The 13,659-nt window shown below is 37.9% G+C and overlaps 1 protein-coding gene across 1 annotated transcript in view; it reads left to right on the forward strand.

The window, feature by feature from the left end:
* Window positions 1–13,659, forward strand: part of LOC127863516 (phosphatidylserine lipase ABHD16A-like) — a 61,468-nt gene that overhangs the window by 25,225 nt on the left and 22,584 nt on the right. Inside the window, exons 7-8 of the mRNA XM_052403059.1 lie at window positions 1,213–1,287; window positions 7,953–8,026. Of these exons, the coding sequence (XP_052259019.1) occupies window positions 1,213–1,287; window positions 7,953–8,026 (149 nt within the window). The remainder of the gene's footprint in view (window positions 1–1,212; window positions 1,288–7,952; window positions 8,027–13,659) is intronic.

Genomic DNA, 13,659 nt, shown 5'->3' on the forward strand with positions numbered 1-13,659 from the left:
AAACCAGCTTGGTATACTGTGAAACCATTTATTTTCGTCAGCACGAAATTTCGTCCTTTTTAAAAAAAATGACTATTTCGTCAGCACTTTATAAATTCGTCCATTTCTGGTTTTGAAAAAAAAAAGCGTCCAATTTGATTGTAATGTTTGTAATACATGTAATACGCGGTTGCGAAAAATTCGTGCTGGGGACAGAGGGGTGACACTTGGTAGTCACTGGCAGGAGGTGGGCCTTGTTTGGCATATGCCAATTAACAAGTCTGTTATTTAAGGTGATAGTAACTGTCCCTTATATTTTTAATAGTATTGTCTTTAATCCGGATTTGCCGCGTGTTGGCTGTATAATCTGCAACACCCCTTAAAAACACAATACACACAATGGGTAATAAAGTTGTTAACAATTAGCGCTAATCAACACTACTATACCTAAATGAAGTCGATGCATTCGATACAGCCTTATTGCATTGCGATTACAGGAAATGTCAGTTATCAGTACACTGTATAATGTAACACCCCTTTGTGTCAAAACCGGATTCAACTTGAGTGTGAATAGTCGACTGTATCATGTTTTTTGTATCAATACCATGCGGGTATCTGTACAATAAGTATACCACACTACAAACAAGGTGCGCGCTTCCGCATATGGGTATTCGGACGTTCAAAAAATTGACCTACGGTTAAGCGTTCATGCAGTCGAACGCATTTAGCAATATAACTCGTTTTTTTTTCAATATTTCTATACTTGCAATAAATACTAGTAGCTTATAACTTACCTTGCAATCTTTTTTTGCGAGTGTGCGAGTGTTAATTTAGAGCCCTGTGAATATGCGTGGATTACGCTGGATTTAAATGCCTCATTGCCTATGGTAATTCAGTCTTATTTGTTTCAAATATGGGACATGATTGTTCGTTAGGATCTTGAATTCGTCCATCGGTCGAAGGACGAAAAAGACGAAAATTAATGTCTGACGAATAATAATGGTTTCACAGTAGTTAAGTTCAATTGGGTCTCAGGTGAGCACCTTAGGGTCATTGGCTCTCTTGTCAAAGATCTTACTGCAACACAAGAGGAATACAAGACAATTTTGGTTTTCAGTAACTATTATTAGTAATAATAAACCGGTTTTAGGTCTTGATTGCAAAACTGATGTATCTCCTGAATATGTCTATACAAGATAGAACAGTCTGCCACTTGACTCTTGTGTTCTTTAGGGGTCAACGAGTCCAGGCTTCCATGGACACAGGACCACCTAAGACATTGTTAAGTCTTCCCATGCATATCTTAAGGTAAGATCATGTTATGAGCTTTCTTGTTCATTAATAGCATTTAATGATCTGGTACATATTACCATTTTGGCTATTGAGTGTTTAGAAGTATGTGTAATATATGAAACATTTTATATCACATTTTTGTATTATTATTCCTGTTAAGACCCGAAAACATAAATTTTATAGTAGAAGAAGTGATAAATATAATATGACAATATTTTAAAATGATATGATTATGCTTCTGTAAATAAAATTTGACAGAGGGGAAGAAGAAGTCACTCTTTCACTCAGTCAGTATTGACAGAGTGGATGAAGGAGTCACTGAAGGAGTCGCTCTGTCAGTCAGTATTGACAGAGTGGATGAAAGAGTCACTATGTCAGTCAGTATTGACAGAGGGGAAGAAGGAGTCACTCTGTCAGTCAGTATTGACAGAGGGGTAGAAGGAGTCACTCTTGTCAGTCAGTATTGACAGAGGGGAAGAAGGAGTCACTCTGTCAGTCAATATTGACAGAGGGGAAGAAGGAGTCACTCTGTCAGTCAGTATTGACAGAGGGGAAGAAGGAGTCACTCTTTCACTCAGTCAGTATTGACAGAGTGGATGAAAGAGTCACTATGTCAGTCAGTATTGACAGAGGGGAAGAAGGAGTCACTCTGTCAGTCAGTATTTACAGAGGGGAAGAAGGAGTCACTCTGTCAGTCAGTATTGACAGAGGGGAAGAAGGAGTCACTCTGTCAATCAGTATTGACAGATGGGAAGAAGGAGTCACTTGGTCAGTCAATATTGATAGAGGGGAAGAAGGAGTCACTCTGTCAGTCAGTATTGACAGAGGGGAAGAAGGAGTCACTCTGTCAGTCAGTATTGACAGATGAGAAGAAAGAGTCACTGTGTCAGTCAGTATTGACAGAGAGAAAGAAGGAGTCACTCTGTCAGTCAGTATTGACAGAGGGGAAGAAGGAGTCACTCTTTCAGTCAGTTTTGACAGATTAGGAGAAAGAGTCACTATGTCAGTCAGTATTGACAGAGGGGAAGAAGGAGTCACTCTGTCAGTCAGTATTGACAGAGGGGAAGAAGGAGTCACTCCGTCAGTCAGTATTGACAAAGGGGAAGAAGGAGTCACTCCGTCAGTCAGTATTGACAGAGGGGAAGAAGGAGTCACTCTGTCAGTCAGTATTGACAGAGGGGAAGAAGGAGTCACTCTGTCAGTCAGTATTGACAAAGGGGGAAGAAGGAGTCTCTCTGTCAGTCAGTTTTGATAGAGGGGAAGAAGGAGTCACTCTGTCAGTCAGATTGACAGAGGGGAAGAAGGAGTCACTCTGTCAGTCAGTATTGACGATGAGAAGAAAGAGCCTCTTTGTCATACAGTATTGACAGAGGGGAAGAAGGAGTCACTCTGTCAGTCAATATTGACAGAGGGGAAGAAAGAGTCACTCTGTCAGTTAGTATTGACAAAGGGGAAGAAGGATCACTCTGTCAGTCAGTATTGACAGATGAGAAGAAAGAGTCACTCTGTCAGTCAGTATTGACAGAGGGAAAGGAGGCACTCTGTCAGTCAGTATTGACAGATGAGAAGAAAGAGTCACTATGTCAGTCAGTATTGACAAAGGGGAAGAAGGATCACTCTGTCAGTCAGTATTGACAGATGAGAAGAAAGAGTCACTCTGTCAGTCAGTATTGACAGAGGGAAAGGAGTCACTCTGTCAGTCAGTATTGACAGAGGGAAAGAAGGAGTCACTTTGTCAGTCAGTATTAACAGAGGGAAAGAAGGAGTCACTCTGTCAGTAGGTTGTTTTTCTGTTTGTCGACCTGCCAAAATAAAATGTTATAAGTTTGTAAAGCAAACTAGTTCTAAGTTTAGCAAGGAATATGATTTAAATTTGAAATATGTCATGGCAAGTTTTTTTATCCCAGTGAGCTATGAGTTATCTTCCCTTGAACTTTCTTATGCTAACATATTTTAAGTTTATGCAACGAGCCTTTAACCAGTATAAATTTCCTAAGCGATTACATTGAAACTTGAAATATATCATCAACAGAAAACTTAAATAGGTAGATTTTCAAGACAACTGTATATGTCCTCGATATATACTGCTGCTGGGAGGAATGTAGTGATTGATCTGAACATTGTCTGGCGATCCGTTTGTAAGATTTTTACCACTAGATAAAAGCTCAGGCACTGGGCATGAGATTAGTATCACCCCACCCACCCACCCCCTGCCCACAAAAAACACCTGCCCCAAGCTGCTACCCCCTCCAAAAAACCCTCAAAATTATCCATTGGTATAAACAAAAACAAAACAACAAAATGTAAGTCGAAAAAGGTAGTTTTGTATAGATATTAGCACAATTTGGAAGTCATTTGGCCCTTTTATTGATACTGATATGGGTTAACACCTGGAGGCATCAGCTTGTATAAGACACAGCATCTTGTTAATGCCCAGTTATTCACACTCTCCTGAATAATGTGACCTTGAACTTAGCCATTTTTATGTCCCCCAGTCTATAGTGGGTGACATATTGTTTTTTGCCCTGTCTGTTTGTTTGTTGGTTTGTTTGCGTCAAACTTTAACATTGGCCATAACTTTTGCAATATTGAAGATAGCAGCTTGATATTTGGCATGCATGTGTATCTCATGGAGCGGCACATTTTGAGTGGTGAAAGGTCAAGGTCATTCTTCAAGGTCAAATATATGGGGATGACATAGTGTTTCACAAACACATCTTGTTATGCTTGAAAAGTTGTAAGTTTGAAGTTCTTACTACTTTTACATTTCTAAAGCTATTAAATTGAAACGTGAAGTGTAGATGTTCAAGACACCTATTTCATGTGCAGTGATCTACATGCTTTTGAGTAATGTGCCCTTATGCTTAGTTATTATTATGCAAGAAGCATAATGTATTTTAAGTTTCTGAAGCAAACTACTTTTGAATTTCTAGAGCAATTGAATTGAAACTTGAAAAAAAAATCATCACCATCTAGTGTAGATGTGCAGCACACATTGATCAGGTACAGTGATCCACATGTTCCTTAAATATATGCACGTCATTTTAGCCAAGGTCATGGTTTCTATTCCTGTGACATAACAGTGCAGGGGTACAGTGAGGCCGTCAGTTCCGAATCACTAACAAAATTATCAATGTATACTCTAAAACAGCGACCAACAATGATTTTGAATATAGGGATTTTGTCAGATAATTTCAACCTCTTTCCTGATTTTCAGGAAGTTTCTAATATAAATTTTTGTTTATGTTTTTCCTGGATCGTACAGTTTCTCCATTTCCGGTTAATATTCTTCAATAGCAAAAAAAAATTAAAAAATTTAACTGTCAAAATCGTTTATTTAACATTCTTAAAATATCAACAACATAACCTGATTGGTATGTATAAATCACAGAACTTGTTATAACATTATCAATAAAGAAAACAAAAATACACAATACAGAAAACAAAAACAAATGGACCCTTTCAAGAGAAAACATAGTGCAGTGCATCTGCATATATTGTTATCTCAGATTAGCCTGTGCCACTGCAGTCTGCACAGGCTGATCTGTCATGAATGTTTCAGTTTAAAAAATAGATTCTTAAAACAGTAAATACAGTGAAAGGGTAATGGATTAAGCCTTTTTGGATTGCACAGGCTGATCCTAGATAACAATTTATGCAGATGCACCATATCCGGTTTTCTCATGAAATGGCTACTTAATCTGTTGTTCTGTACAGACCTGAAAGAAATGGCACCCTCTGCTACCAATGGCATTGAACAATAAATAAATAACATTCATGTTGTGAAACAAGAGCTGTCCATGGACTATTTGGTTCCATGTCAATAAAGCATTTTCCATCTTCAAAAGGGGCATCATTTGGCTAAAATACTGGTCAGAGTTATTTGAATTGGCATAGAATCTTACATGATGACCCTAAATAGATTAAGTTTCAAGTGAGCACCAAAATAAAAAGAAATTAAAAGTCAAGGTAAAAAGAGGCTCATACTAGTAATTCAGATAAAATTTTGATCACAGTTACAGGGTTGGGTAATGACCTAATATTATGACCATGAAACAAACTGTATTTTTTAACCAGGTTTTCAGAAGGAAAAAACTGGTTATTAGATTGGCGAATGTCGGTGGATGTGCGGGCGGAACAAGCTTGTCCGGGCCATAACTTTGTTGCTCATTGTGAGATTTTAAAATTATTTGGCACATTTGTTCACCATCATTGGACGGTGTGTCTCGAGAAAGAATTACGTCGATATCTCCAAGGTCAAGGTCGCCACGACTAAAAATAGATTTATTTTGAAACAAGGGGGGTAACTACTATATCAGACTTTTTTTTTTCAAATTGAAATCAAGGTCACCACAAGTAAAGAAATTTCTTATTCAGCTTAATTTAAAAACGTCAACTTCTCCTTTCCATCGTCAGTATAGCATTGAATAAGACAGATCATTTTCCATTGCAGCTTTCCGCAACGACACATCTTTACCTACAGTCAGACTGTACAGAACCCTCCTCACTCGTTGTTTTCTCCCAGGACTCATTCGGTTCCCACGATATTTCTTCGAAATTTTCTTTGCCTCTGATTGGGCAGGACTGCTCACATGTGAAGGTCTCTTTCTTGGACCCATATCCTGAAATAAAAACAGAGGTTTCTTTTACTGTGATTTCTCAACACTGAATGCATTGATGCATGCCAATTAATCGGCCAAGCCAATAGAACCAACATATCAATTCATGCTGATTGTAAATCATTTACCATTGATCCAGCACTACCCCATATGGTGAAATGGTCAAGATGGGTTACACAACAAATTACTATTTTACATATTTAGTTAAACAACAGGTACTAATATGCAGCAAAATGGATGGAGACACACATAAATGCAAATCAGAGACTCCGTTTTTTTCTTTAAAAAGTACATATTAAGACATGAATAGTATCTGCATAGGTTTGCAGTCTGTTAAAGTAATATATCATTTTTAAGTATAATGTGAAGAGAAAACGTGATGACTGGGCAAGAGGTTCTATCTCCAATCGCCTGTCCCCGCACGCCTTTGTAATATTAAACACGTTTATATGGTTTAGTTATTATGACCCCCTTCGAAGAAGAGGGGGTATATTTTGTTTTGCACATGTCTGTCGGTCCCTCCGTCGGTACGTCCGTCAACCAGATGGTTTCCGGATGATAACTCAAGAATGCTTAGGCATAGGATCATGAAACTTCATAGGTACATTGATCATGACTGGCAGATGACCCCTATTGACTTTCAGGTCACTAGGTCAAAAGTCAAGGTCACAGTGACAAAAAACGTATTCACACAATGGCTGCCACTACAACTGACAGCCCAAATGTGGGGCATGTATGTTTTACAAACAGCCCTTGTTAATATAGGTTTCAAAGATAAACTTATATAATATTGGAGTATAACTACAATCCCAACACAAAACTGTTAACAATCTATGATGAATTTTTCATTGTGTCAACTATTGATGAAGAGCATTTATTAAGGTTAGAAAGTTTAAAGAAATGTGAAAAAACTAGTCAGTCTAGTAAATGTACCTCGGACTGTGGAATAAGAGAATGCTGTGGACGCCAATGACATGTAGTTTGGGTGAGAGGTCTCGCTATGCACTGAAGCCTGCCTCCAATCACCTGTCTGTGCACACTTTCCTTATAATGAACACAAAGTCATATATATGATTCAGTATTTTGTCAGTTTTAATATAAACTTTAGTTATTTTCAAGTAGTATGAAGTAATACAATTTCTTTTTTTTTTACAAAAATGATACAGATATGCATATTTATGAAGGGTGCACACAAGATATTCCCATTTTGAGTTGTTTAAGTCCATGAAGATTAACTGCAAACATATTTGATATGTGATCGATGTCTAACCTTTTCGTCGACACGATATTATAAAATTTAACTGTCGTTTAATTTCAATTAAAATAAAAATTTGAAGCTTTTTATGCAATTCAAACTTTCCCTGTACTTTAATTTACGCAAATTATTCAAATGTCAGTTACACTGACCCGTTTAAATAGCTGTGTGAAAGTTAATAAATACATTTGAGGCAACCCCCGTTACGCATCTGTACCAGACTGTCTATTTTGCTAGTTTTAATCAACAGTTCAACTGTAAATATACACCTAGTTGTTTTCTGATTCTCTGATTAATATCCTTCTAATCGATACCATGATCACTTACCTTTGACAATGGATTAGGAAAATAATTGTTTCTTTCTCACGGATCACCATGCCTGCAGACAGAGTATTCGCGCCATTCGAAAAAATGTCTGCGAGCTTTTCATTGATGGTGACTGTTTAGACTTGTTTGTTTACTTCCGGTTTTTGAGGGAAAAAAAATCTAAAAGTATTGTTTATGACTGAATAATTTGTTTAGTTAAAAGTGGTAAGTTTGTTTTTTTAATGTTAAATTAATTTCGATTTGTTTCGGAACTGGAGAATTTTCGGAACTGACGACCAAACTGTACTCTTTATCCTTTTTGTTACATAGCTCTTGTAACAGCTAAGTTGGTGTCAATCACCAAAAAGGATGCTTAATTAAATTCATGGGCAAGAGTATTAAGTGCTTTGGAAAAAATATGAAAACATATTTTTTTTCACGACCCTTTGTATAAATTTATAATTAGATTAAAGCTTTTATTTACCTTAATCTTTTTGCAGCTACATTTGTGCGAACACGTTTGGTCGGAGAATGGCATATCCAGGTGCCACAGCCCTTGTAAACACTCTTGTGGGTAAGTCAGTTGGATTTTAACTGCAGATTTCAGTAGAATAGCAAGTCTGAAGTCAAAGGATCAGAGTAAGCATTTCAGATGATACTTTCTGCTGTATGTTTTATGTGCAAAATCTTTCTGTATGCCAGACTGTCTGCATTCTGGATACTCGTAAGATACACCTGTAGTGGCACATCTCTTGTTTTCAGTGTTCACACCTACCTCTGTAAACTGAACGGTATGGAAATAATGTGACAGTTACCAATTTTCTTTACATACTGATATCCAGAGGGGGTAATCACGTGAGAAACAAGATGGCGACGTTCATGCCGAGGCAGGTATTTTTTGTTGTTTTATACCCTGTATTATTTGTATTTATTAGCTCATCTATTTTTTGAAAAAAAATTATGAGCTATTGTCATCACCTTGGCGTCGGCGTTGGCGTTGGCGTCGGCGTCCGGTTAAGTTTTGCGTTTAGGTCCACTTTTCTCAGAAAGTATCAATGCTATTGCATTCAAACTTGGTACACTTACTTACTATCATGAGGGGACTGGGCAGGCAAAGTTAGATAACTCTGGCGTGCATTTTGACAGAATTATGTGCCCTTTTTATACTTAAAAAATTGAAAATTTTGGTTAAGTTTTGCGTTTAGTTCCACTTTTCTCAGTAAGTATCAATGCTATTGCATTCAAACTTGGTACACTTACTTACTATCATGAGGGGACTGGGCAGGCAAAGTTAGATAACTCTGGCATGCATTTTGACAGAATTATGTGCCCTTTTTATACTTAGAAAATTGACAATTTTGGTTAAGTTTTGTGTTTAGGTCCATTTTATTCCTTAAGCATCAAAGCTATTGCTTTCATACTTGCAACACTTACTAACTATCATAAGGGGACTGTGCAGGCAAAGTAATGTAACTCTGACTGGCATTTTGACAGAATTATGTGCCCTTTTTATACTTAGAAAATTGAAAATTTGATTAAGTTTTGTGTTTAGGTCCACTTTATTCCTACAGTATCAAAGCTATTGCTTTCATACTTGCAAGATTTATGAACTATCATAAGGGGACGGTGCAGGCAAAGTTATGTAACTCTGACTGGCATTTGGACGGAATTATGGGCCCTTTATACTTAGAAAATTGAAAATTTGGTTAAGATTTATGTTTTGGTCCACTTTACCCCTAAAGTATCATAGATATTGCTTTCATACTTGGAACACTCACAAACTATCATAAGGGTACAGTAAAAGGACAAGTTGCATAACTCTGGTTGTCATTGTTACGGAATTATGGCCCTTTTTTGACTTAGTAACTTTTAATATATGGTTAAATTTTGTGTTTCGATCCACTCGAAGTATCAAGGCTATTGCTTTCAAACTTCAAATACTTACATGCTATCATGAGGTTACTGTACCTGGCAACTTGAATTTTACTTTGACCTTTGAATGACCTTGACTCTCAAGGTCAAATTATTAAATTTTGCTAAAATTGCCATAACTTCTTTATTTATGATTAGATTTGATTGATACTTTGATGAAACTACTCTTACCTGACATACCACAATAGACTTCACCCAAACCATCCCCCGTGCCCTCCCCCCCCTCTCCCCCCTCCCCCCCCTATTTTTTTTTTTTAAGATCATCTCACAAATGACCACCACACCCTCACACTATACCCCCACCCCACCCCCCCACCCCACCCCCCCCAATTTTTTTTTTTTTTATTTTTTTTTTTTTTTAAGATCATCTCGCTTTTTTGGAAGATAATGTAATAAATGTCCACAACCCCACACTATACACCCCTCTTCACTCCACTCCTCCCTCCTTTGTGATTGAAAATGAGAGTCCCTTCACCTTTAAAAAGAAAATAGATGAGCGGTCTGCACCCGCAAGGCGGTGCTCTTGTTTTTTTTATTCCGCTCACTTTCCAGCAATATTAGGAAGACAGTTACTGGCTTTTATTTCATAGTAATATTCGCTCTATATCTCGACTTTACTCGGTGCAAAATTTCTTAGCGGGATGACCTAATTAGGGCTCCACTAAGAAAATTTGCGGGGAGTAAAGTCGAGATATAAAGCGATTTTAAATACGAAATAAATGCTAATCACTTTTTTACTGATATGGCTGGAAAGTGAGCATCATTTTAAAAATAAACAGAAGTAATACATGGTATAAAACGGTGAAAAATAACCGTCTCGGTATGGCCGTCGCCATTTTGACAATTGCATGATAACCCCCTCTGGATACCCCACCGGACCTATTCAACAAATCTGATAATTAGGGGCTGTTTTTTTTAACACTATCTTATGACTCTATAACGAACGTATAGTATACCCTATGTATGGTTAATCTAATGGGCATATAAAGTAATAATGAACAACAAACCCATTGATCGAAAGGATTTCATTTTATGATTTAGTTGTGGTATTGCATGTTTATGGTGATGTACATATTGTAATGACCCACCCCCACACCCATTATATGCTTAAATGCTTTATTGTTTACTGTTATACTACTAATGATTATGATGATGATGATGATAATTGCACTTACCTTGTTATTCGTGTAAGGCTTGCAATGTCCATTGTTTACATCCTTTTAACACAATAATCCATTTCATTTCCATGACTTATTCCGTAATACCACGAATTATTAACTGCACAAACAGAACTATTAGTATTATGTGTATTGTTTCCATTTCGATCCTGTTGTTTATTGACAAGCCATATTTATGCATTATTATGTAAATGTTATGCATAAATCTGACCTGTCATGGCCGCTATGACACAGAATTTGCCAGCATCATTGTGGATTCTGACAGCTCAGGCTGACGGATTCTGATTGGATGATTCCCGAGCTGTCAGAATCCTATTGGTTTATTGTTATTATGCTGGCAGGCTGTCATATGGTCATTGGTCAGTTAAGGTCACGTGGGCACTTTCCAGAAAGTATATAAGGGCGCTAGAATTTGAATTTGACAGCACAACTTCCATCTTGGTAGCTCCACTTGTCTGGGCAGTAAAGTGAGTAAAAACATCTTGGGTAACTAAAAATAACTTGTAACGTATTTCCGAGAAAGTGTCCACCAAACTTGTCTAATTTTGCAATAACATATTAAACCTACTAAAAAAATATATTATTTAAACTGCTACACGTCTTGTTATAAGAACATAATACCCTAAAAGCTAAAAAAAAACATCCTGACGGACGCCACAATTGGTGTCAGAAGTGGGATCGTCAAGTGCCGAAGACGATTTACAACCCGCCTGAAGTTATAGTAAATTCCAATGTGATGACGTCATTTTGAATGAATATATGACGTAATATGTTTCTCATCGAGTGCTGAAGTGATTTAAAGAGGCATATCCATCGATATTTTAAAATATTTCACCCGTGATTCACGAATCGCAATATAATATAAAAGATAATATTTGTGTGTGTTCTTTTTGCAATAACTTACACATTGTGTGTATTTAAAAGGCCTGTGTACAGGGAACATTTAATAAATATTATGTATAATAGATCTATAAATCTATAAATATTTCACTATTCCTATAAAATAAGTGACAATTTAAATATGGCTAACGACAGTTCAGATTCGGAGGTCGTGTTAAATTTTAGAAATTTAGAGAATAGCGAAATTGAAACAAGGAGCGAAGCTTCAGTCACTTATTCAATGTCAACTGGTCGCCATCGTCGACGTCAGCGAGCAACACCTGTTCCGACGTCGGAAAGTGATTCCGAGGCAGGGTCCAGTCCCGTGCCCCGACATGGCCGAGCGCAAAATCTTAATTTCAACAACGTAGGTGTTGACCGCGGCTACAACTGGAGGACATCCGAACATGTCCCCCATCTCAAGCCAGAGCCATACAGCGGCGAAGAGCCTTGGGAGAGTTATATTTCCCATTTTGAGGATTGCGCCGAGCTTGGTGTTTGGAGCCAGAGGAGTCGTGTTTTATTCCTAGCATCCAGTCTTCGAGGAAAGGCGAGGCAGTTTTATATGAGCCTGGACGAGTACGAGCGCCGCGATTATTGTACGTTGGTAAAACGTATGAAACAACGATTCGGCAGCAGTGTTCATGAATCGAAGTACCTTGGGATGTTGGAGAATAGACAGCGCCGGCCCGGAGAAAGCATCATCTCTCTTTGTGACGACATAAGACAACTCACAAAGAAAGCGTACAGTCAATTGAACACACAATCACAGGACATTGTTGCTTTAAATCAACTGTATAAAATAATTTCACCCGAAATGAAGTGTCGCTGTATCGACAACAACTGTTCCAGTATTCACGAGGCCGCTGCAGTGATCGATAAGTATGAGTCGATCCTCTGGTATGATCAACAAAGATCCAGCCGTGTTCGAGCCGTAGACACCAACGGCATAGACCGGAAGTTGTCAGGTCTCATTAAGGGTCTCGACTCCCGCCTGGAGCGTCTTGAAAGCGTGTCTCTGGCAAGATCAACGCAACAGTCACCCAAAACAAAGAGCGAGTCGCGCAAGTGCTTCAAGTGCCGCTCGGAAGCGCATCTCTTCCGGGACTGTCCTCAGCGTGAACGTCAATCGTTTGGCGAAGTTTCTCGAAACGTTCCTGCACATTTGTCTCAGGGAAACGGCTCACGGTCGACCCAGTAGGTCATGTGTCGACTGAATCCAATCAAAATCGGCCTGCTGGAAATGTAATTCGCACCGGTAGTTTTTCTGATAAAGTTTGGGACAATGGTTTTTACGTGTCAGGCAAACTTGATGTTCAAGAAGTAGAATTTTTAATTGATTCCGGTGCAACATGCTCCATTTTATCAAGTACCGTTTATCAAAATATGCCTAAGCTTTCAAAATACTTATTAACTCCATTTGCAACCCCTGTATTCGATGCCGGTTCAAATCAAATTAACTGTCATGGCCAAACTGCTTTAGAAGTTACATTAAATGGTTGTAATTTCAACATCGAGGTCTTAGTTTGTGACATTTCGCAAGATGGCATAATAGGCCAGGATTTTCTCTTGAAATATGTTGAAATTATTGATTACAAAAGCGGTAAACTTGTTACCCATTGTAATGAGATCCCGTGCTTTGTGGGCTCTGAAAAATCTTTTTCATGTCGCGTTATTGTGCGCAGGACAATTGTAATTCCTGCCAATTCCGCAGCTTTTGTATCCGTCGGCATTTCTAATAAAGATAAACTGACAAAGTACTCGCTGGCGGAACCTATCGGCTCTGCAAATCCTCACTGTCTTATGTTGCCTGGTGTGTTAACTACAAACGATAGTGACCTTAAAATTAATTATGTAAACTGTTCCGACAGCTCTGTAACTTTACACGAAAACCAATCAGTTGGCACTTGTGAACCATACATTGATCAAGAAATTTTTAATAAAGTTCAAGTACGATCAGTGACACCAACTAGTGAAAATAAAATTGTAAACCCCAGTAGAACTGATTTGCCTGAGCATTTAAAAGATCTTTATGATAGAAGCTCGAAATTTCTAGCTAAAGAAGAGTGTCATCAGTTAGCATTATTATTATTAAAATACAGTTCTGTTTTTGCAAAACATTCTAGTGACTTGGGAAAATGTAACCGGGTACAACATCGTATTAATACTGGTCAAGCGCTACCAATTAAACAACCGTTGCGTCGATTACCATTGGCAA

Source organism: Dreissena polymorpha, unplaced genomic scaffold (assembly GCF_020536995.1).
Source record: "Dreissena polymorpha isolate Duluth1 unplaced genomic scaffold, UMN_Dpol_1.0 chrUn012, whole genome shotgun sequence".
In the NCBI taxonomy this organism is placed as follows: domain Eukaryota; kingdom Metazoa; phylum Mollusca; class Bivalvia; order Myida; family Dreissenidae; genus Dreissena; species Dreissena polymorpha.